The sequence below is a fragment of the Cnephaeus nilssonii genome (assembly GCF_951640355.1).
Source record: "Cnephaeus nilssonii genome assembly, chromosome: 16".
In the NCBI taxonomy this organism is placed as follows: domain Eukaryota; kingdom Metazoa; phylum Chordata; class Mammalia; order Chiroptera; family Vespertilionidae; genus Cnephaeus; species Cnephaeus nilssonii.
The window spans coordinates 41,533,722-41,558,632 of record NC_137087.1 but is presented as its reverse complement, the minus strand read 5'-3'; the positions used below and the strand labels follow the sequence as shown (position 1 = coordinate 41,558,632).

Below are 24,911 nucleotides of genomic sequence, written 5' to 3'. Positions count from 1 at the left end.
TATACGTTGTGGAGATAAATTCTAACATAATTAGCTTAAAAGGGTGAAAGTTGTTGGCTCCAGAGAAGGGAAATGGGGCAGGGGACTGCCATTTTCATAACAAATCTTACAGACCGATTTGACCATTGTGTGCACGTATAGCTTTGAGGTAAAAATAAAAACTAAAACTAAAGGAAAAGACAAAGAAGGAGCATGGGCTTAGGAGGAAGGCAGGCCTGGACTTTTGTTGTTTGTGAATCACACAACATCTCTGGACCTCAGTTTTCTTATTTAAAATGGGGTGGGGGTGTATTCCACTCTGTCCGGATCCCCCGTGGTGTGACAGGGGACATGGGAGACTGTAAGTTGTAAGAGGGAACCCGTGGGAAGTGTTAGCACCCTTGAGGTGCTGCAGAGGAGCCTGGGTGAGCAGAGGTGGAGGCTGTGTCTCCAGCTGCCAGAGAACCGTGGGCAAAGCAAGAGGGCGTCATTTCCCGCAGTCCAGCGTGCACTTCGGTCCTCTTCTCCCTGCATTCCCTGCTGGTACAGAAAACTGTTCGTTCCACGTGGGAGGAAGTGGGCCTCAGTCCAATTAGTCTTTGCTGGGCCCCATTGTGACCTGCAGAGCTCAGTTCCCCAACCCTGCGTCAGGGGCTTCCTCCCAGTCGTGTGCTCCTCATGCCCTCATTCTCCAGTTTCCAAGTCTGCTCTTCCGAAGCCATTTCCTCTTGGGATCTGAACCTGGAATCCAGGGAAGTTGCCACCAGTCAGAATGTGGACGCCAGGCTTGCCCAAAGCGTGGCTCCACAAACCGAAGAGGATAGCATACCTGCTCTCTTAATTAAGATACGTGTGTGTACAGGAGGGAACATTAATTGTTTTTGTCTCAAAGAAAACTGACTGGAGTGCTGGATGGAGAATGCGCCTGAAGCTGAGTTTCATGAAAGGAGTAGGGTGATTAATTAGCAATGTCTGCCATAGGCAGGAGTCGTGTACTTGTCATCCCTGATAGAAATGTTTTCTTTCTTTTTTTAATTGGGTATAACCTTCATAAAGTACACAACTTGGTGTATGTTTACACACACACACACACACACACACACACACACACACACACACAGGCTCCCACCACCTAGATCAACATACAGAATATTTCCAAAAGCCCAGAAGAATTCCCTGTCACTCTTCTCTTTAACATGACCATTATTTTGACTTCTGACATCATAGATTAGTTTTGCTTGTATGTTACTTCCTACAGATGGAATTAAATAATACGTACTCCTGTGTCTAGCTTCTTTCACGCAGCCCAATGCCTGTGTGGCTCATTCACGTCGTCCGGGTTTGTTCTTGCTCATTACCCCACTGTCTGGATATACCACAAATTGTTCATTCTCCTGTGGATGAACAATTGAGTGGTTTCCAAGTTTGGGCACTTATGAATGAGGCTGCTAGATATTCTTGTACATGTGTTTGGAGGGCTAAACTTGTCATTTCTGTTGGGTATTATTATGGACCAAATGTGTCCCCCCAAATTCATATGTTGAAGCCTGAGCCCCCAATGACGATGTTAAGAATTGTGGTCTTTGGGAGGTAATTAGTTTTAGACAAAATCATGAGGGTAGAGCCTCAATGAGGGGACTTGTTATTATTCCCATTATTCCTTCTAAGAAGAGGAAGATATACCAGGCCTTCTTCTCTTTGCCACGCGAGGGTATAGCAAGAAGGCAGATATCTGCCAGCCAGAAAGAGGGATCTCACCAAGAACCTGACAATGTGGGCACCTTGATCTTTGGCTTCCCAGCATTGTTTAAGGCATCCATCTATGGTATTTTGTTGGAGCAATCCCAGAGCTAAGGCTCGCTCTCTCTCTCTCTCTCTCTCTCTCTCTCTCTCTCTCTCTCTCTCTTTCTCTCTCTCTCTCTCTCTCTCTCTCTCTCTCCTCTCCCCCCACTCTCTTTCTCTTGGAGAGCACTTGCTGGGTCAAAGGAAGGTGGTAAATGTTTAGCTGGATTTCTACTCACAAAGCACTGATCTGCACTAAATGTGAACAGAATCTCTATTCACCTCAAACCTGGTGCTGGGCTCTAGGTCCACCTGTTGAACTCAGACTCAGATATTTTATGAATTTAGAGCAAGACTTTTTTTTAAAAAAAATTATTTTATTGATTTTTTACAGAGAGGAAGGGAGAGGGATAGGGAGTTAGAAACATCAATGAGAGAGAAACATCAATCAGCCGCCTCCTGCACACCCCCCACCGGGGATGTGCCCGCAACCAAGGTACATGCCCTTGACCGGAATTGAACCTGGGACCCTTCAGTCCATAGGCCGACGCTCTATCCACTGAGCCAAACCGGTCAGGGCTAGAGCAAGACTTAAAGAAAAGCAAACACCTATACAACCAGGCAGCACATTCTCTAACCTTCCCGTTTTCATATTTTTTGCAATAGTTCATATTTTTCAATTACTTAATTGAACTTTGGTTTTCTGCAGGCTTGAAGAAATCTTGAATTCCCTCTAATTCTTTCCTGACTTTCCAGGGGCTTGCCTAGGCTTGCTTTGCCTGATGTCAAGCCTTCAGCTTTCTTTAGTGTCCAAGAGTGGATCTTGTCTGTATTTGCTGGAAAAGGGCTTTGGATACCTCCCCAGCCCACCCATCAGTTCTCCATGCGTGGAAATTGTTGTTGTTTCCATCAGGAAGGGAATAATTTTTCCAAAAAAAAAGAGAGACCTCTTTTAAAGTTAGCTCTTTGCTTTTTGAAATAATAGCTGCTTTGAATGTTTTTGTTTGCATTAAATGCCTATGTTTGCCCCTTAAATACTTCTGGCTGTAGAAAATGCCTGACTTATTAACTTGCTTCTAATTTTAACAAGGATCACACTTCTTGTTTCAGCAATACAGGGCCTTGTTCATGGATGCGCAATAAATATTTATTGAATGAACTTAATGAAAATCATTTAAGAAAACATTACATAGACTCTGACTAGAGGCCGTGCAAGGTCCCTTTCAGCTCCGAGAGTTTGAGGCACAGCCCTCAGGCGATTCCTCACCCTCACCGCTGGGTGGGCAGTTGGAGGAGGGAGAGGGCAGCTTGTATTTTCACTGCAGAAAGGAATGGAGCTCCGTGGGCAGCCGCCTGGGGTCGCTGGGTTGGGTCTATTTATCCAGATTCCAGCTGCTCTGGCTCTGAACAACTGTTATTATTCCTGGACTTCTAATGCTGTTTTTCCTCCACGGTGGGGACCTGAGTTTTCTGCTCTCATCCCAGTTCATTTTGGTTTCACACACATTTATTGAGCACCTACTTGGCATCTGACACCCGGCGAGGTGCTAGACTGCAAACGCGAACAGCACAGAAGCTGTGAGACAGCCAGTCAGCGCTGTGACCCCGGGTCAGATACTTGTCCTCTAGGGGCTCCATTTCCTGGTCTGTAAAGTGGGGGATTGACAGGCTTATCTCTGGAGAAGCCTTCAGCTGGCTCACAGCTGGCATGCAATCAATGGTTGATAAATGAACGAGCAAACTGCTGCCGGCACAGACTTGGTGGCCTGCTTTCCCCCTTTCATCCCCTCTCCTTCCCTCCTCTCCCCACTCTGCGTCTCTCTTGCTCCCAGTGCTTCTCATCTGCCAGAGTTGTCCTGGATGCATATGGCGGCCTTTATAAAAAACCCCTGATCTTAAGTCCAGGCGCGTTGTCACTGAGAGCCTCAAGTGGTCCATCCTTCTTCAAATTTGAGTACGTCGTGGGGTTTAGAGATCAAAACGAAAATATCCGGAGTCTTGCTGGCACCACCTCCCAGTGACTCCTGGTTTCTCAGTCCTCATGGGGGTGGTAGGTGCCGGGTGGATTGGATGGTAGAAAAAAAATGTATTGGTGGTTATGGTAGGAAAAAAAAGAAAGTATTGGTATGGGGAGTTAGGTCTTTTCCTCAGGTGTGTGGCCTAGGGGAGCACGATCCAGACTCATCCATGGCTCCCCTTGGCAACTCCTCGGCCACCTGGGCTGGTTGCTTCACTTCTGGGGGCCACAGCTGTCCAGTGGTATTCGATTTGATCCTTTCCTCGTCCCCTCCCAGCTCTGACATCTTGTGATTGAAGCTACTATGCACCAGCGTCACATGGCCTGCCCCCTCTCCTTGTCCCTGTACCCCCAGCTATCTTTCCCTGTGATGTGACTCATGCTTGCTAACAGTATGTGGAAACTGGAGAGAAGGGAGGCAGGCAAGCTTGCCAGGCCTCTTCCTTCAATGGCTCCCCAGAGTTTTCAGGTTCAAGTTCAAACTCATTAACTCAGCACACCGGGCCTTGATTCTTAGAGCATGGTCTCTGAAACTTGCTAAGCATGGAGATTCTGGTTAAAAAGGTGTTGGGTGTGTCCTAGGAATTGGCATTTATAATGAGCACTCCAGGGGACGTTTAAAAATGTATTGGTGGTTATGGGGAGTTAGGTCATACAATACAAGTAAAGAAATCCGAACAGTAGGAAAAAAAGGCATATGCTGAAACTGTCCCCCTGCCACCATCCAGTCCCTCCCGTGGAAGCCACCACTGCTATTGGCTCTGGGGACAGTGCACTGTAAACACACACACATATGTAAGCACGTACTTGAATTCAGGGACAAACCGGGGGATTCTGCAAGTCCAGTAAATTCAGAGAACGGCTACACCAGGCCCTCTGGGATGCGCCCCGTCACCTCTCTGACCTCCGCCCACGCTGCCCCCCGAGCCCCTGCCTTGCTGACCTTGCCACAGCTCAGCCACTGAGGAGGTTGCTGCCGTCCGTGTGCCTTACCTCATGCAGTTCTCTTTGCCCAGAAAGCCGCTCCTGTTGTGCTATCCAGCCAATGCCTGTTTGTCCTTCAAGACTCAGCTCAAGTGCTTCCTCTCCCAGGGAGCCTCCCAGCCTTACCCTGAGCCCCACATTCCGGGTTCTCTGCAAGTTCACCCCCTGTTACTAAACTAATTGTGTGGCGTGACTTTCCTTTTTCCGCGCCCCCGCTGGGCCATGAGCTCTCTGTGGGCCAGGCCCATTTTTACCCTCTGTGGAGTGGCTGAGTCCCGGTATGGTGTGCGTAGCGCATAAATACTCAATAAATGGTGTTTAGTAAGTGCTCGGATATCAGGCCTTTGTCTCATGCTTGCCTTTTGCAGTTTGGAAATCAAAACCACAGTGCTCTGCCGCCTCACCCAGGCTCTGCCGCCTCTTGGTGCTTCAGAAAGGGTGGGTGGAGATGGAGGCGAGGACCCTGAGCAGAAAGCTGGCAGGAGGGCACCGTTTCCCTGAGTCACAGGCGGTGGCCCGCTGCTCCCAAGCACACATGGCTGAGGGGACTCAGAGGAGGCTCATACCACTGGAGGGGGAGACCCAGCCCCAAGTATCCCTCTGGGGGGGGGGCTGCCTGCTGGTGGCCAGTGGGCAGCGTGGGGCCTGGCAGAGCACTCCTGGCAGAAGCAATGTGACAGGCCTGCCTCCTCTCCACCCGAGCAGAGGGAGCAGGTGGCCTGGCTGTAGGGAGGGGGTGGGGAGACCCAGCAGAGGGAGGGGCATGGGAGAGGAAACTGAAAAAGCAAAAGTGGGGGGCGGGGGGAGGTGGAGTATGCGGCTGGCCAGGCGGTTGTTTAACGAGTATAATGTGCTGGGAACGCTAATGAGCTGTGTTCATTCATGGCGAGCTGCCTCCCAAATTGGGGAGCTAGCCAGATTCTGGGGTGGAGGAACTGGGGATGGGAGCCAAGTTGGGGAGCTGCCCGGCTGCTGGGCAGGGCCTCCCCTGACTGGCTGGTGGGGGAGTCTTTGTCCTAGGTTTAAGGGACCCTCCTCCCTTCCCCATTTTAAAGCGCAAAGGCCAGGCCTTGCTAGGCCATGACATCTTGGCTTAAGGCCGGCTTGGGATTCACTGGCCAGGTTAGTCTGGAAGCGTCTAGGGCACTGACTCTAGAGATTGCTTCTCGTCTCTCAGGAGCCAAAGGCAGGGCTGATCATGCAGCCCCCTGCCCCCTCCCAGCCCCCCTCCCACCCCTTCACCCTGCCTCTCTGCAGCCCCCCCAGGGCATCCTGCCAGGTTAATCAACACTTTCCCTCTTCCCCACGAGTCCTGGCTTCAAGGAGCCTTTTGAGGTCATGGGGCCACGGCAGCGCCCACCGCTGGAGCAGAAGGTGGGAGACCAGATGTCTTCAACAGTCTGCGTTCCGTCTGTGACAGGCCTACTACGTGCCAGGTGTTGGGTTAAGTGCCAAAGTGAGGAAGTGAGGAAGCCATGTGTTGGGGGCAGGCACGGCCCCAGAAGGGGTGTCAGGGAAGGAGCCACATGTGTAAACAGAGCCCCAGCTAAAAGGGGATCAACAAAGCAGCAGGCTCAGAGGAATGAGGATTTCACCTGCCCAAGGCAGCTGGGGAGGGTCTGGGGAGAGGGGCTGAGTGCTCCAAGTAGGCATTCGCAAGGGAGAGGGGAGAGGAGGCCTGAGCAGGCCGTGGAGCTCTGGCCTGATTTGCGGGAAGGTTCTCGAAGATCACACCACATGACGAGTGACAACAGAGACACTGCAAACTTTTCATAAAGATGGAAAAGAAAAACAAAGAAACCCTGAGTCTGCACCTGGTGGGCGATGAGGGTTTAATGTTGTGGAGCCCACCAGCACCACACCATCCACCTCAGGGGGCTGTGCTTACCCCCGGCACCTCTTGGATTAGCCACCTTCCGTGCTGGTTTCTCCCGGGAAGAAACCCGGGGCAGCCAACCCCTGTGAGGGGAGGTGCTTCTCGAGCTGCCCACCTGTTTCTTCTCGCCAGGCTGTGGGCAGCCCGGAATCAGGGTGCCGGCTGGCGGACAAGAGATGGCTGGGTGCTGGGTATGGAGTATCAGCAAACCACAGCTGCCCTTGACTCTGCCTCCGGGGAGGTCCTTTTCTTTTCTGGCCTGAGGAGAATTCTCTCCCCACCTGGATTTTCCGTTCACAGCCATGTTCACACCTGCCTGAGACTGAGAAAAGTCCCCGCCCGGAGGACTGAAGGACTGTAAGGCCCAGGGTCTGCCCTGGGTGGCCGCCTGTGGTGAGTCTCTCCCAAGCAGGTCACCCAGCTCCTTTCCAGCCCTCCCTGCAGTCCTTTGAAGACGGGATTGCATATTCGTTGCTGTTTATTGGAACTAGAGGAACGCTGGTGTGATGGAGGAGGAGAGATGCTATGCTCCGTTCCCAATCCCCACTGATACCCTGCCCTGCTCCCTACCACCTGGGAAGCCGCATCGTCCAATGGGCAGCAATAACGCCCCGTGCTGTGCGGTGTCCACATCCAGGCCTTTCTCATTCTGGGTGCAGCCAGCTGCGCGCTCCCCTCGGAGAAGTGGGCCGCTGCCAATTTGGAGGAGAATGTGAATGTATTGATGGAGGCGAGGAGACTGTACTTGCCTCCCCCCGCCCCGCCCCCCTCCGCCCCAACTCTGCCCTCAAGGCCTCGCTAAGAAGGTAGGTGGCTTGGATATGGCCACCTGGGGCACAGGGCTTCCTTCCACGGTGAATTGACGAGCAAGTGCCAGGGGCTGGGAGCAGTTTCTGCCGTTGAGGAAAGCTTGTCTGTGGCCCAGGGGAAAGGGTCCAGGCGGCAAAATAAAATCCTCTCCCCGCTTCGCTTCGGGTGCCGGATGCTCGCGTCTAAGGGTGCTCATCCTCGCTATGTGTGTGAGTGAGTGTGCGCGTATGTGTGTGTGTGTGTGAGTGTGTGTGTGTGAGTGTGTGTGTGAGTGTGTGTGTGTGGTGTGTGTGTGAGTGTGTGTGAGTGTGTGTGTGGTGTGTGTGAGTGTGTGTGTGTGGTGTGTGTGAGTGTGTGTGTGTGTGGTGTGTGTGTGAGTGTGTGTGTGTGGTGTGTGTGAGTGTGAGTGTGTGTGTGAGAGTGAGTGTGTGTGAGAGTGTGTGTGTGTGTGTGTGAGTGTGTGTGTGTGGTGTGTGTGAGTGTGTGTGTGAGTGTGTGTGGTGTGCGTGAGTGTGTGTGTGTGGTGTGTGTGTGTGTGAGTGTGTGTGTGAGAGTGAGTGTGTGTGAGAGTGTGTGTGTGAGAGTGTGTGTGTGTGAGTGTGTGTGAGAGTGAGTGTGTGTGAGTGTGTGTGAGAGTGAGTGTGAGTGTGTGTGTGTGTGAGTGTGTGAGTGTGTGTGTGTGTGTGAGTGTGTGTGAGTGTGTGTGTGAGTGTGTGTGAGTGTGTGAGTGTGAGTGTGTGAGTGTGTGTGTGTGAGTGTGTGAGTGTGAGAGTGTGTGTGGTGTGTGTGTGTGTGAGTGTGTGTGTGAGTGTGTGTGGTGTGTGTGTGTGGTGTGTGTGTGCGCGCGCGCGCGCGCGCGCGCGCAGCCGGCGAGGGTCAGCCGGCTGGTCGCACCGTGAGACACCCCCTCCCCCGCAGCCCCCTGCCCGCGCCTCGTAGGTTCCACCTTTGAAACCGGACGCTGCTGGCAGCAGGCGCAGAGCGGTCTGAGGAGGCTGGGGCGGGGAGGGGTGTGTGTCGGGGGGAGGGCGGGGAGGGGTGTGGGGGGGCGGGGAGGGGTGTGGGGGGAGGGCGGGGAGGAGTCTGGTCCGGGATGTGAGCTTTTCGATTGACGGATGACTACCGGGTGGGAGCGAGCGTGCGGGAGTGCGAGTGTGTGGCTGTGCGTCTGTGCGCGCGGGTGCGTGAGCGCGCGGGCCGGCCCATTTTCCTCCGCTCAGCAGTCTGTGGGGAGCGGGAGGGAGGGAAGGAGACGCAGCCGGCGAGACACCGGAGAGGAGCCGAGCGCCCTCCGCCTCGGGCGCCCTCCCTCCATCCGCGACAGGCGCCGTCGCTCGTAGGAGCAAGGTGCCTCCCAGCCCGCCAGGGCGCAGCGCACCAGCCAGCGGTCTCTTCGGTGGCCGTGCCGCGGGACCGCACCTGGAAGCCGCCCCGGACGGGCATGGTCAGCGGCTGCCGCCGCCTGGCACGCCAGAGGGACGCGGTGAGGGCACCATGGCGCTGACGCCCCGGAGCGGGTCCTCGGCAGGGCTCGTGCGTCCGGAGCTCTGGCTGCTGCTGTGGGCAGTCGCGTGGCGCCTGGGTGCCACGGCGTGCCCCGCCCTCTGCACCTGCACCGGCACCTCGGTGGATTGTCACGGCACGGGGCTGCAGGCCATCCCCAAGAACATCCCCCGGAACACCGAGCGCCTGTGAGTATAGCCCCCGTCCCTCGCCCGCAGGGAGCCCCGAGGTTGCCTTCCCACTCAGACGCACTTCACAACCGGGGGTAGGACCGCTGGGGCCGGGCTTCGCAGCCAGTAGACGAGTCAGTGCCTGCCAGGGTCCTGCTCCAGCCAGGAGCCAGGAGCCAGGAGCCAGGAGCCAGGAGCCAGGAGCCAGGAGCGCCACTGTTTTCCTTTCCCGGGATTCAAAGGGCTCTCGGCGGGGCTGTCAGCTCTGATCCTCACACCTGCACCCTGCGCTCAGCACCGGCAGGCCCTCCCCACCGCGCCAGCACTTTATTCCTCCTGGGTGCCTGCGAATTGGTGCCACAAAGCCTTCCTGGCACCCAGGAGGGAAGCTCCTGGCGCTCGCCAGGAACCATGTCTCCTTTTGGGCACGTGGGAGTGGGGTGTGTGGATGTGGGCTCGGAGGGCTTGCAGGCTGGTGCTGGGGGGCAAGATGGGATGGAGTGGAAGTTTCTTGTCTTTCCCTTCCTCCCCATTGTTTGCCCCAGAACCCTAAGAATTCTTCCCTTGTAGGTGTCGCTTCCCCCCCCCCCCCCCCCCCCATCCAGCCATCTCCAACCCTGGCAGACAATGGGACCTGAGGGATTTGGGTTGGGGTCTTAGGGTTTGTTACATTCGGAACAGAGAGGGATAGGTACGACCTGGACCAAGAATTCCGTGAATAATGCTGAGAGGTCAGGAGCTTGGGGTGGGGGACAAGAGGTTAAAGGCACTGACAATGACAAGTCACAAAACCACAATTTCTCTCCCCATCTCTCAGTTCTGAATTCTGGAGGAAACAGCCCTTTCTAGACCCCATGAGATTGGGAGGGCGTGTGTGTGCATGTGGATGGTTAGCGTGTGTGTGTTTACAGACCTGTATAATTTGTTTCCCCCGATTCCTTGCAGAATATGTGTCTGAGTGAATTCCTAGTGGAGTGGTGTCACCTCAGTGCGGGCGCCCCTGTACCTGGCTGTGTGTGTAGGTTTTGGTCACACGCAGGGCCTTTGTGCTGCTCACAGAGATGACGGCCTCGGGAGGTGTTGGAATTGGACGTTGGTGACCACTGCCAGCTGCTTTGAAACCCGCCGACTCCCTTCCACGCTCCCGGGCACCCGCAGCGGCTCTCCGGAAAGGCATCTATATTTTGATAACTTTTGAGCACATGTCTCATGGCCGGTCAGAGGCAGAAACCTGACCCCGGGGAGGGCTGTGTCCAGGATCAGAGTCCGTACCAAGGTCAGCAGGTTTGCCCCAGACTCTTCTTGGCTGAGTCTGAAAGATTCCCGTGGAGGTTTGAGAATTTGCAATGTAGATGCAATGTAGATGGCATCCGTGTAGGGGTGTGGGTCTGGGGAAAGATGCTGCTGTGGGGAGAGGTTGGACCAAACCGAGTTTGCTTGGGGGCAACTGTGCCTTATCTTGTGTGGCCCTGGGAGGGACTGAGGCCAGACACCTGTCCAGAGGACCCCTGAAGTTGCAGGGTCACCCTCCACACATGTTCCCTCTGGACCTCCTCTGTTCCTTGGCCGTGTCCATGGGGCATTTCTCCTGCAGCTGTTACCCTGGTAGCAGCCTCCGTCGAAGACACATTAGCCCCTCTCCTTTGCTTTTGGATCTGATCCTGAAGTCATCTCCTTCCTTGCTCTCTCTTCTTCTTTAGTTTTGAGGCGAGTGTCTGTCTTGACTTTTATGAACGTTTGAGCTCTTCTGTGATTAAAAGAGATGCTAAGTTTCCTAGTGCAGAGGAAAGAGTCAGGGCTCCAACACAGCAAGGTCAGTTATTTGCTGTGTGACCTTGAGCAAGTTCCTTAACTTCTCTGAGCTTGAGTTGCTTTCCATCAGGAAAATGGAGCTGCTGATGCATAAGGTCTCTGGTTCCTGTGCGGACTGAAGGGAATGTGTGGGAAGTGCCTGCTCCATTATGATGCTTGCTCAGTGAGGGCCATTGTTACGATAGGATCAGAAGAGCCTTGTAATTTAATTCAGCAAATGCTTACAGAGCCAGGAACTGCCCCGGGTGCTGAAGCTCCAGCGTGGAGTGAGCAACTCCCTGCCCTCAGGGATGTAGAGTCCAGAGGACGGGGCAGGGGACACCTGACTAAGCTTTTGGGAGAGGGCCAGGCATGCAGCATGATGGGGCTGTTGGTGGGAACATTGGGGTGAGAAGCCCTTTTCTGGGGTAAAGGGACTTCTCAGAGGACAGGCCATTTTACCAGGGTGCTTGGGGACCCCGCAGTGGTTGGGTTGTATTTTGTCAAGCAGAGAAGACAGCAGCCAGAGAGAGGAAGGGTGTGAGCCAAAGGCCTGCAGGTGTGAGTGCGCCTGGCCTGCTGGGCAAATGGGCCCGCGCTGCCCTGGGCTGATGTGTGCTGTGTCCGGTGGGAGGCGATGGGACTTGAGGTTGGGACGTTTGGGAAGAGTCGGAAAGGCCTTTCTCTGTCTGGATTTTTCCTTTGGGGACTACGGGGTTGGCATGCAGAGGTGAGTTATCTTAGGGCGAAGTCTGATCTTGGCTGCGCCGAACTTCTTAGGTTGGGAAAGCATGTGGAAAGCAGAAGGAGCCTGCCTGTTCAACAAATGGCGGCGAGAGCCATTTGAGGAGGAAAAGACCACTCTCATTCCCGGGGAGAACCTGGATGGACTCAAAATAACTGCGGCAGATACTCTCTCGAATCAGTGTGAGCGTCGCACAATGTCAGAGCCCGAACCGGCAGCTTCTTCTGAGTCTGTGACATTTTTATAGACTGCAGCTGTGCATTCCTCTTTTGTGTTCTGGGCAGTTTCTACGGCAGCCCATGAGGCCTGGCACCTTTATGACCATGTAGTCCAGGCCTGCACCCCCGGTGGGAAGAGATGGTCATTGGTTTGCTGCGGGGACTTCTGAACGTCACTTGAGCCAGAGGGGCGGCGGGGCTGGTGGGCTGGATGGGGAAGAGGTGCTGAATAGTTCACTGCCGTGGGACAATTAAAACACCACGTGAGGTTTGGGGGTGTACTGGGGGAGGCTTGGGAGCTTGTCTCTTTGTGGGACTCAAAACTCAGAAGGACCCAACCATGGCCATTATGAATTGTGTTGTTATCCAAGTAAGGACCCCGACTTTCACTAGAACGTTCAGGAGAGTATGATGAGAGAGTATGTGGGGACACTGCTTCCTCTTTCCACCCCGGGAAGCTGTGTTCTAGGCTTGCCGTAGATCCCCTGTATGGGTGCAGGGTGCAGAGAGGGGTGAGGCCCAGGATGGAGAGGTGGGGCAGGGCCCTGGGCCAGCCTGCTGGCTTCCATTGAGCCCCAAAACATTCTGCTGCTTGTCAGACCATGAGGGCCCCTCTCTCCTGCCTTCTTCCGTATGTCCCTTTGCCTCCTGACCAGCGTGTCCACTGCTCTAGCTCCCTGTCTGCTACAGAGGCCTGGGGGGGGGGGGTGTCCCATGCCTTCACCCAGCTCAGCCCCCTGAGTCTGGAGGCCCCGTTCAACAGGGCTGGGTGGTGATGCCCAAGGAAGACTGCCCAGGGCACCCCCAGCCGGACTGTCTGGGATCCTGTTTGGAATACCAAATAATGACGGAAGGGTGGCTATAGAGAGAGCGGTCAGCGGGCCAGACTGAAGCCAGGTCCACTACCAGGGCTCGGTGGGCCTGGGCTCTCTGAGCAGGACTCGGTCTCCTGCAGCGGAGACCCACACTGTGCAGGGGGACTTGCTTCCTGGAGGGACTCACACCTCCCGCTCCCGGTGCCCTGGGCTTGTTGCGGGCTCTCAGTGACCGGTGGTGGGGCCCCACTGCTGCCCTCCATCCTCTCCAGGACCCAGTGTCCCATCTCTAAAAGGGGACGGTGGGGAGTGAGTGAGCGAACGCAGTGGAGAGGGCCTGGCGACATGCATGTCGCGTGGCTGGTGTTCTTCCATCCCTCAGCCTCCGGGGAGACGGACACCTACCACCTCAGAGGGCTTTGCAGGATCCACTCATGCTCTGCAGGTGAACATGCTTTGTGATTCAATTACGTGATGATGTTATTCTTTACTATGTGAGAAGCCCTCGCTAAAGGTTTGAGGGTTCAGTTGGGAGAGGAGAGAGCTGGGGAGGTAAGCATTTGGGTGTCGGCCGTGCTGCAGGCTGCCCTCCCGGAGTCTGGCTGCTCAGAGTGCTCCCTCCCTGTCCTGGGGCCGCGCTGCCCCTGGCCCCTGGGATTTGGAGACAGGGAGCAGGGCAGTGCTGGGCAGGGGCTCTCTGCAGGGCGGACGCCATGCTGGCATGGCTCTGGAGCCAGCCGCCTGGGCCTTTAGCCTCTCTGCCATTCAGCAGCCGGGGACCTTGGGCAAGTTATGGGTTTGATTCATTCATGAAACAGATAGCTATCTATCGAAGGTCTGCATTAGCTCAGGGAATCGTGCGGGACAGAAATCCAAACTGCCTCCCCCGCCCTGGGTTTTGAGTCCAGCAGGGGAGGTAGAGATGGAGGACACAATAGGAGAGGAAAGGCGTCATGGCAGACCAGTCAGTGCTCTGGGGAAAGTGCTGACTTCTCAGAGAGTGGGGCTGATGACAGGACCCGCCTCAAAGCCTGGTGGTGAGGATTAAAGGCGGCGATGCAGGGAGAAGCACTCTGCACCGGGCCTGGCACGCAGCAAGTGACCAGTAAATGCTGTTATTATTGTTATGGAGGTGACAGAATTGCAGGGACGAGACAGGAGCTTGGGCACCACTCCATGCTGGATCCCAGCGTGGCCCTGCTCTCCGGTCCCTCGCCCAGCGCTCGGCATCCCCGGAGCCCTGGGGCACACGGGGACAGGGCGGCCCCTACCTCCACGCGCCCGCTCCGAGGCAGGGGGCTGGCGGGGGTGGCTGGGCTGCCCAGGCGGCCAGCAGGGGCGGCCGTGCTCCTTTGGGGCTGGACCCGGCGGCGGCGGCGGGACAGGCAGCTCCTGCTTTATTGGAAGCAGACGGAGCTTGGCGGAGTTGCCGCCTCCAGTTCTGTGCCGGCATTAGCAGCTCGGCAGGGCTCTTGCTTAATGGGATTTTCTTCCCAAATGCTGTAATTATCGCCGTACAAATACTTATTACCCAGAGCAGATGACGGCCGGGCGTTGGGCCGTGGCCAGGGAGCTGGGCTGTGCTGGGGCTGGGGGTGGGGGATGGCGAATTGGCTCTTCTTTTGGAGGGAGCCCGAGACCCCCTCCTCTCCCTCCCGGGACCCAGCCTGTGGTGCACAAACAGCTGTTGGGCACCTGCCATGTGCCAAGGGTCTAGGGAGGTCCAGGGTGTGGACCCGCTGCTGTGGGAGCTCGCGGCCTGGTGAGGGGGAAAGGTCCGCCTGTGAGAGAACCAGCGGGCAAGGCTGTCCTCGGGGACACAGAGCACAGTGGCTTCCCTCAGCTACTACCCAAGAGATCTCGGGCAGCTTCGCGAGTGACTTGATTTCCTCGTCTGTGAAATGGGGCCAACGATAGCACTTACCTCGCAGGGCTGTGAGTTCAAATGAGATACTGCGTGTAAAGGGGTTGGAATAACGTTGGCGCGTGGAAAGGACTCTGTCGTTGTTGGAAATGAGATGGGAGTGAGGGGTGGGAAGGAGGACTTGGGTCCCTGCACCGACCGGGGATGTGGGATTTGAAGGTTGGGCAGGAGGACTTGGGTAAGTAGAGAGGTGAAGCGAGGGCGAGGGAATCTGGGGACACTCAGTAGGTGTGTGCCATGTATTTGGGAAGGAGCGTGAGGAGTCGACCCAGCGGAAGGGGTGAACGTTTTTGTTGCTGAGTTCTGAGGGACGAGAGGAGAGGAATGGGTGAGCACAGGCCACGGGCTGGGAAATGCGCAGCCATCAGAGGGGATGTGTGCGGAACTATTAAAGTTATGGGTTTTTTTTTACTATTCAATGATTTTTAACAGATCTACCAAGTTGTATAAATATCACCACAATCCAATTTCAGAATATTTTCATCACCCCAAAGACCCCTCGTTTTAATTTTAACTTTTTAATTTGTTATAATTTCAAACTTACAGAACAGCTGCAAAAAAAATGATAAGGAACTCCTATATATCTGTTACCCAGTTTCAGTTATTTATATTTTGCCCCATTTGCTTTACAGTTTACACACGCAGACACACACACACGCGCACACACACACACACACACACACACTTTTTTTCCTGAACCATTTCACAATAGGTTGGACACATTGTCAACCTTTTTTCTCTAAATACTTCTGTGTGTATTTTCTAAAATCAACAAGGCTGTCAAAATCAGAAAATTTAACATTGGTAAGTTACTGTTACCTACCCATGTATACGTATGAACTAATACACGCGATCATGGATGAATTTAATCAGTTGTCCCCAAAACATCTTTCATGGCTATTTTCCCCCCCAGGTCCAGAATTCTGTCCAGGACCAGACATGGCATTTACTTACCATGGGTCTTTGGTCTCCTTTAATTTGGACCCGTTTCTCGGCCTTCCTTGTTTTTTTTCTTGACCTGGACATTTTTGAAGAACACAGGCCAGTTATTTTGTAAAATGTCCCTCAATTTGGCTTCATCTGCTCTTTTTTCACGATTGCATTCGGGTTATGCATTTCTGCTAAGTAAGTGATGCTGTGCCCTTCTCCGTGGGTTATGTCAGAAGAAGACACACGACGTCAGCTGGTCCCAACATTGGCGATTTTAGCTTTGGTCACTGGGCAAGCTGAAAAGTTACTATTTACTCTTAGTTATGAATAAGTAATTTATGGGGAGGTACTTTGTGGCTGTGTAAATATCCTATTCGCCATCAAACTCTTACTAGTTTTAGCACCTATGGGCGAGACATTTTTAACTCCATCATTTCTTCTTGGCAAACGACTGTAAGAAAGAATGTCCCTTCTCCTCCACCTGCTTTTCTTTTCTGTTCTTTTTTAAAAAAATATATTTTATTGACTTTTTACAGAAAGAAAGGGAGAGGGATAGAGAGTTAGAAACATTGATGAGAGAGAAACATCGATCACAGCTGCCTCCTGCACGCTCCCTACTGGGTATGTGCCCACAACCAAGGTACATGCCCTTGACCGGAATCGAACCTGGGACCCTTCAGTCCGCAGGCCGACACTCTATCCACTGAGCCAAACCGGTTAGGGCTCCACCTGCTTTTCTATTCATTCATAACAGTCTGGACCTGTGGATTATTGCTTTGTTCTGTGGGTCCCAGTGTGTTGCTATCATTATAGATCTTGATATTTATGGTGTCCCGCGTGTGGCCAGGGGGAGCCACTTCAAGCTGTTCCTGTGTCCTTTTGACGAGATCCTTTGAGCACTTACCCCCAGGGGTTTTGAGTGGAGAGTGACAAGTGCAAAATGCTGTCTTAAGATGTTCTGTTGCCGGGCTTTGTTGTGGAGAATAAATGGAGGGTGAAACCAGCTGATGGTGGGGAGGCCAGTTGGTTATGATGACTGTGGTTTCTAGCTTTTCTGTGACAGTGATTTTGCTGTCGTTGCTGTATTTTCTTCTTTTTAAAAAAATGTAAAAACTTTTATTTTGAAGTAATTTTCGACTTACAGAAACGTTGCAGAAATAGTACAGAGAGAGTCCCACTGATCCTTTACCCAGCTTCCCCTAATATTGACATCTTTCTTAACCATAGTACAGGGATCAAAACTAAGAAATAACATTGGTACAATAGCTAATTAAACTACTGACTTTGTTCAGATTTCCCCAGTTTCCCCACTAATGTCCTTTTCCTAGTCCAGGATCCAAGCCTGGATTCCCCATTGAATTTAATAGTCATTTTTTCCTTTGTCCCCTTCAATCTGTGACAGTTCCTTAGTTTTTTTTTCTTGCTTCTTATAACCTTGATATTTTTGAAAAGTAGTGGTCAGTTATTTTGTAGAAGGTTCCTCAGTTTGGATCTGTCTGGTGTTTTTTTTTCATGATTGGATTGAGGTTATTCATTTTTTGCAAGAATGCATCAGAGGTCGAGATGTATCCCCCTCAGAACACCCTAACGGGGGTGGATGACATCAATATGTCTCATTGCTGGTGATGTTAATCTGATCTCTTGGTTAAGAGGGTGTCGGCCTGGTCTTGCCACTGTAATGTTACTACCTTTCCATTTGTAATTAATAAATATTTGGGGGAGATACTTTGAGACTATATAAGATCCACTTTGTCCTCAAATTCTTACCTACTAATTTTAGCATTCATTAATGGATCTTGCCTGCAACCATTATTATCCAATTTTGATTTTCTATTTCCCTTATTTTTTTCTACAGTCATTAATTGGAATTCTTCTGTAGGGAAGAGAATTTTATTCCTTTTTAAGAAGATGGCTTGTTTGATGGGTACCTTGGGTTTTGAGTTTCCTGAGGGCAGGGACCATGTCTCATGCATCTTTGTGTCCCTTCACCTGGTGCATAGTAGGTGCTCAGAAAAAATGTTGAGTTTTTTTTTTGTTTTTCTAGAAACTTCTGGCAAGACATTTCATGGTTCTGATCTTTGCTTTAGAAAATATGGTCCTTGTGGTGGGCTGAATAATGGTCCCCAAAGATGTTCACACCCTAATCCCTGGGACCTGTGACTATGTGGCCCTCCAGGGTAGAAGGGACTTTGCAGATATTAGTCAGTTAAGGATCTTGAGATGAGCGATGAGCCTGGATTATCCAGGTGGCCCAACGTCATCACAAGGATCCCTGTAAGAGGAGGCAGCAGGGTCAGAGTCGGTGGCAGGAGGTGTGGCCTACAAGAGCTTGGAGGGAGAGACAGGGGCCCGGAGCCAGAGAAGGCCGGGGACCTCTAGAAGGTGGAAAGGCAAGGAGACGATTCTTGCCTGGAGAAAGGGATACACCCGGCGAGACTGATTTGGGACTTCTGATCTCCAGAACGGTAAGATAAAACATGTATGTTGTTTTAAGCCACTAAGCACGTGGTACTTTGTTATAGCAGCAGTAGGAACGACTCGTCCTCATAGGATTAGGAGGCTGCTGCAGAGGCTGAGGCCGGAGGGAGGCAGCCTGGACCGAGGCAGAGAGGGCACGTGGGAAGGCCATGGGGGACCCTCAGGCTCGAGCCTGGGAGGACAATCTTGTGAATAAAGTTGATCCTGGAGAAGCCATGGGGTTGGCTTCTGCCTCTTTTGCCAGTAAACAGCTATGTGAAAACATGACTCTAGAGCAGTGGTTCTCAGCCTTTCTAATGCCGCGACCCTTTAATACAGTTCCTCATGTTGTGGTGACCCCCAACCATAAAATTATTTTCCTTGCTACTTCATAACTGTAATTTTGCTACTGTTATGAATCATAATGTAAATATCTGTGTTTTCGATGGTCTTAGGCTCTACACAGGTTGAGAACCGCTAGCAGCGTCACCTAAGACCATCGGAAAACACAGATATTTACATTACGATTCATTAACAGTAGCAAAATTACAGTTATGAAGTAGCAAGGAAAATAATTTTATGGTTGGGGGTCACCACAACATGAGGAACTGTACTAAAGGGTCGCGGCATTAGAAAGGTTGAGAACCACTGCAAGAGGTAGGGATCAGGGATGGCTACCCTGGAGAGTGTTCAGGCTGGAGTGGCAGTTGGGAGGGCCTCCCGGGGAAGCAGTGAAACCCATGAGGGCAGTGGAAGAGGAACTCGCATGGGAACAGGCGTCTCCTGGGAGGCTGGTAAAAATGCAGACCCCAGGCCCACCCCCAGAAAGCTGCTTTCGTGATCTCCGCTGACTGCAATTCAGGTGATTCAGGTGAGGAGGTGCGCAGACCACAGCTGAGAAACACTGCTTGGTGCTGGGGTGTCCTGGCGAGGAAGGTCCTGCCTTTGGGCTCCGCCCACATGAGGGGGCAGGAGGAGCTGTGGGGCGGCAGGAAGCGCCCCGGTCCTGTGTGTGACACAAGGAGCATTGGCAGAACGTCTGTGGCTTTGAACCTGGATAAAGGGTAGTTGCTGCCAAACCAAGAAGGTGTTTGGAGATGGGAAGAGGGCTGGCCGTGTGGAGAGCAGCCAGTCTGGCCAAGGAAAGCTCTGGAACTGTGATGGGGTCACTGCAAAGCCAGGCAGACCGGTTTCCCGGGAGAAGTGGAGGGCGGAAGGCCGCTGGTGGGGGATTGAGTAGGTGGTGAGGACGTTTTAGTTATGGAAAGAAGGAGCCAGTGCCCTTGGGGATGGGGATGGGGTGGGGTGGTGGGACCTTGACCGATCAGAGCTGAGGTGGAGAGGCGTGAAGAGGGAGTGGTGATGGTGTTGGGGCCCCAAGGGCACTTACCTTGTGCCAGGCCCAGAGCCAGATGGTTCACCAAGTCCACACTTTTGCTCCTCCTGCCGGTTCTGTGAGGAAGGTATTACCTTCTTTGCAGATGTGGAGAAGGCTCACTGCCTGGGCCACAGATGGCTGGTAAGTGGTGTGCCCAGGGATCCTGAGCCTCGAGGCTTTGAGAGGTATGTGTATTTTGTTTTTAAATATGCTACTGTTCCACACATCTCCATAAGGCCTGGCTTCATTCATTCATCAGGCGTTCATTCATCTCCTACCAAACCCCTGTCAGGGCTTAGCACTGGGGCTTAAAGGCAGTTTGACCACGATTGATTCCTGTCCGTGCACGTTTATGGGGTGGACCCAAGTTGCAGTCTAGTGTAAGGAGGGGGTGTCCAGCCTGGGGGTAGGGGGTGGGGAGCAGAATTGGGGGATGTTGTAGGGAGTTAATTGCTGGGTGGCCTCTCAGGGGCCTGGGGTGGGCAGTGAGCGGAGAGCACTTGGCAGGCATGTACATGGGGGCCTGGTGGCTAACAGTGGGGCCCTGGCTGTAGGTTGTGGTTTTGGGGTAAGCCCCAGACCTGGGAAGGGGATTGGCAAAAGCAAGACCGGGGCTCAGTAGTGAAGGGACAGGGTGCAGATTGGGCCCTAGAACAGAATCCATCGCAGAGTTGAGGTTAAGACCATTAGGTGGCTGACCACCATCAAGAAAACAGGAAATCATGAGTGGTGGTGAGGATGTGGAGAAATTTTAACCCTTGTGCACTGTTGGTGGGAATAGAAAATGGAGGAGCCACTATGGAAAACAGCATGATGATGCCTCAAAAAATTAAACGCAGAATCACCATATGGCCCTAACTGGTTTGGCTCAGTGGATAGAGCGTCGGCCTGTGGACTCAAGGGTCCCGGGTTCGATTCTGGTCAAGGGCATGTACCTTGGTTGCGGGCACATCCCCAGTAGGGGGTGTGCAGGAGGCAGCTGATCGATGTCTCTCTCTCTCATCGATGTTTCTGGCTCTCTATCCCTCTCCCTTCCTCTCTGTAAAAAATCAAATTTTATATATATATATATATATATATATATATATATATATATATATATATATATAAAATAATTCCCATATGGTCCAACAAGTCCACTTGGATGGACAGAAGGCAGTGTAACATACAATGGAATATCATTCAGCCTCAAAAAGGAAGGCCATTCGGACACATGCTACAGCATGGATGAACCTTGAGGACGCGATGCTGAGTGAAGTAAACCAGGCACAGCAAGACAAGCACTGTATGATCCCACTGGCATGGGTCACCTGGAGGAGTCTAATTCACAGAGACAGAGTGGGGTGGTGGCTGCCAGGGGCGGAGGAAGAGAGGGATGAGAGTTAGTGTTTAATTGGTACGGAGTTTCGGCTTTTCAAGATGAAGAAGTTCTGGAGATCTGTTGTACAACAATGCGAATATACTTAACACTGAGTGAACTGTGCACTTAAACATGATTAAAGAGTGAATTTTATTATGTGTGTTTTTCCACAATTAAATATTCGAGAGAGAAAAGAGAACTGAGCCCTGAAATCAGATATGTCAGGGTTCGAGTCCCGCCTGTTTAACCTGCTTCTATTATGAGGCTCCCGTGAGCGGGCTTGGCTGTGTGAGTACAGGTGTTGCTAGTATTCAAGCCAAGGAAACAGGAGGTCCCAGGAGCCAGGGCAGAGCTAGGCGGGTAGCAGACCTGCCCTGTGCGGTCCCGATTGCTCAGCCGTCGGCCCTTCGGACTCTCACTAGGTTTAGGGCTGCCCTGGCCCTGGGGTTGGTGCTGGGCCTGTGGGCCCTGCTAGGGAGTTGGCGGAGCCTCTGGGTCATGACCTGCTGGGGCCTGAAGACTGTGGGGAGGGCTCAGCCGGCTGCCTGGAGCCTGTGTCAGGCCCACAGAAGCCGGGCGCGGTGGGCAGAATTGCTCTGCTCACTCAGCCTATTTTCACTATATATAGTGAACACTTACTGTGTGCCAGGCAGCCTCCCAGGTGCTGGGCGTACAGCAGTGAGCAAAACAGATGGAGCCCTGGACCCTCACAGCCTGGCAGGGGAGACGGGCCTTTAACAAAGAACCTCATATCGAGGTCCTCACGTCTCCAAATCGCAATTGGGCACCCCCCCCCCCCCCGCCCCGCCCGGGGAGGCTGGCTTAGAGGAGGGGGCATTTAAATTGAGGCCTGAAGGATGTTAGCCATGAGCCAGGTGTGTGTGTGTTGCTGGGCAGGTGAGGAGAAACGGGGTGTTCTGGGCTGTTCCAGGCTGTGCTGGGCTGAGGGAGCAGCACGGGCAAGGCCCCGAGGCAGGAGGAAGAGGAGGAGCAGAGCAGCTGGAGCCCCGGGCACTGGCATCTTCCTGTGAAAGGCACTCGGAGAAATAGCAGCTTTTTAACCTGTGGGCCCTGGAGGCTGTTAGTAACACAGCAGTGTCCTCTGTGAGAGGAGCTTTTATTGGCTGATGTCTGTTTGGGGAGAACGTTTCTCTCTTAGTGTCTTAGTGTTTTTTTGAAGTGGGGGAGAGGGAAACACGGAGAACATACTCGGTGCAATGCTATTTGGAACATGCCAGTTTTAGTGGAAATTCATTCATGCATTTAAGAACCTTCTTCCAGGTGCCACGTGCCAGGGTTAGGCCCTAGGGGTACATGATGAAAACAACAGCGGACAGACTGTGTCCTCACGGAGCCCCTCACCTTATTCAGGGGCTGAGACATCACTCACATAACATGCCCCAGGTTTGCGCTGCAGAGGAGAGGGTTGGGATGCTCGGTGGGCCTGGGACAGGAGGTCTGACCAAGTGCGAAGACACGTTGGAGTGAGTTAGGCGAAGAGGAAGGAGGGAGCGTCCCAAGCAGAGGGAATGGGGAGTCCAAAGGCTCTGATCCAGGGGGAGCACATCAGAACTCCGTGCAGGGCAGGCCACGTGGCCTTGTTGTTCACGTTAAGATTTTTGTCTTGATTCCAAGCGCAATGGGGGATTCTTTGAAGGGCTTAAGTGGGGAGTGACATGATCAGATTTGCATCTTGAAAAGATCTCTCTGGCTGTGGCTTGGAGAACAGATTGGAGGGGAGCCAGTGGGATTGTGGGGAGCCTGGGCAGGGGCTCCGTGGGGCTCCAGGTGCAATGACAGGCGTGGGCACACAGCGTCTGTGGGCTAGCTGCAGAGGGAAAGTCTCCCTTCCCTCAGGTCTCTGGTCTGACTGCACATGCTCAGTGCCGTGGATTTGGCCAGGCTAAGATTTCAAAGTGCAGTCTCCCAGCCCAGAGGCCTGGCTCGGTCACAGGCAGAGCCTCGTGTTTATTTTTGGGGGGCAGGATGGGATTTGAAGGGGGCCGAGCCTCCATTGCAGGCCTGGGCTGCTGTGGGATGTTCTGGCCCCTCAGTGAAACAGCACCAGGAATGGCTGGAACTCCAGGATGAGAAATGCCTGTGAGGCGTGTGGGGCCTCAGAACTCCCCGCGAGGGGCCCACGGTGTTTGTTCCTGCAGTTCTAGGAAATCCGAGGGTTTCTCTTGGTTTATCATAAACACCCAGTTGCTCGGGATCAGATTCTTGCTTCCTGAGAGGATTCAATAAATCCTGTGTGTTTTTGTTTTTTTCCTCAGTAACTTTGCTTCAGAGGATTTTCTCCACAATCTTTACCACTGAGGTTTTCCTTTCAGGCTTGGACCACACAGGAACTGATGGAAATCAGGCCCCCTGCCACCCCAGTGTACTTCCTCCCGGGGGACAAGAATGGGTGCAGACCCTTCACTTTGGGAAGGGAGACAACCACCTTAGGGTGTCTTCCCTGGGCCTTGGCATCCTGGGGCCTGCAGGGCCTGAGTAGCTGGCTCCTCCCTAACCAGCATGGCCCTGCCCGTCCAGCACCAGCCCGAGCTGTGCCTGGGGCACCACCTGCCTGGTGCAGCCATAGTCCTTGAGGAAAGCAACAGCAACAGCAGCACTAGGAGTAAAAACTATTGCAGCAGGTAATGTGATACAGAGAGCCCTGCTCTTGGTGTTTTAGAAATATTAAGTCATTCACCCTGGCCAGGGTAGCTCAGTTGGTTGGGCATCAATCCTTGCCCCAAAAGGTTGCTGGCTTGATTCTTGGTCAGGGCACATGCCCGGGTTGCGGTCTGGAACTCCGTTGGGGGACATGCAGGAGGCAGCCAATCGATGTTGTGCTCTCACATCAATGTTTCTCTCTCTCCCTCTCCCTTCCTCTCTCTCTAAAAATCAAATTAAAAAAAAAAAAGAAGATGGGGTGGGGGGGACAATGGTAAGATATGTACACATATAATACCTTAATAAAAAAATTTAAAAAAATAAATAAAAAAAGAAAAAGAAAAAAAGAAGAAGAAATATTAAGTGACTTAAAAGTCACCACATCTCAAGCAGGTGGGTACTATTATTATCCTCATTTTATGAATCTAGAGACTGAGGCACAGAGAAGTTAAGCTCCTTGCCTAAGCACATAGCCAGTAATGGTGGAGCAGGAATTTGAGGCTGGACTGTTTAGCGCCAAAGCCCAAGCTTTTAGCCACTAAGAATGCTCTTTGCTCAGCAGCTGGGAAGCTCCCCTGATCTTGCTGCTTAGGCAGAGTAGATAGTCCCCCCCTTTTAAAAGTGTTTTACATATGAGTATACTACTTAAAATTTTTAAATTTGTTTTATTGATTTGAGAGAGATAGAGAGAGAGAGAGAAAGAGAGAGAGAAACATCAATGTGAGAGAGACACATTGGTTGGTTGGCTCTGGCACATCCCTCAGCCGGAAATTGAACCCTAGACCTTCTGGTGCACAGAATGATGCTCCAACCAGCTGAGCCACACAGCCAGGCAGAGCAGACCGTCTCATTGCAGGGCCCCGTGTTCCCTGTCCAAAGCATACAAGTGGCTTCTCAGCTCCATCCAAGGCACGAGCACTCGGGGGAGAGGTGGGCTGACAGAGCCCATCAACATGAGGCATCACGAGGGAGGGAATGAACATGGAACACACTGGCTGGTTTTGATCCTGGCCCCACCACTTATTAGCTGTGTGGCACTGGGGAAATTACCTCATCAGTCTGAGCCTTAGTTTCCTCATCAGCAAGATGGAGAGAACATGGCTCACCTCCCAGGGAGGGTGCAGTGAGATGAAGCATGCTTGGCTTTAGGCTCAGAGCCTGCACACATAGGTGCTCAGTAAGAAGTGGTGGCAAGAAGCTCAGGATCCAGGGTTCTTCCTGAGAAAGGAGGCTGGGAAGTGCCCCAGAGGGCCCACCGGACTTGGTTGCTGTGGTCTTAAGGTCACAGCAGCTTCTCCCATTTTTCCTAGGCAGCTTCCTGTGAGGGGCATCTCCATGGCAACACACAGGCAACACCTGTTGGAGGAATCAGGTGTTGGAGAAAAATGACCCCCTTGCCTCATTCTGCAGCCTCTGCTGAGGGTTGAGGGGAAGTGGTTGGCCCAGGTTGGAAACTTGATCCTGCTGGGCCGCCCTGCTGAGGGGGAGGGGGCCGGCCAACCCTGGAGGTC

At 52.9% G+C, this 24,911-nt stretch overlaps 1 protein-coding gene across 1 annotated transcript in view; it reads left to right on the top strand.

Annotated features, from left to right (window-relative positions):
* The first annotated feature begins 8,927 nt into the window (after positions 1 to 8,927).
* SLIT1 (slit guidance ligand 1) overlaps positions 8,928 to 24,911 on the top strand; it is a 153,188-nt gene continuing 137,204 nt past the window's right edge. The window contains exon 1 of the mRNA XM_079793488.1: positions 8,928 to 9,139. Coding sequence (XP_079649614.1) covers positions 8,943 to 9,139 — 197 coding nt within the window. The 5' untranslated portion in view covers positions 8,928 to 8,942. The remainder of the gene's footprint in view (positions 9,140 to 24,911) is intronic.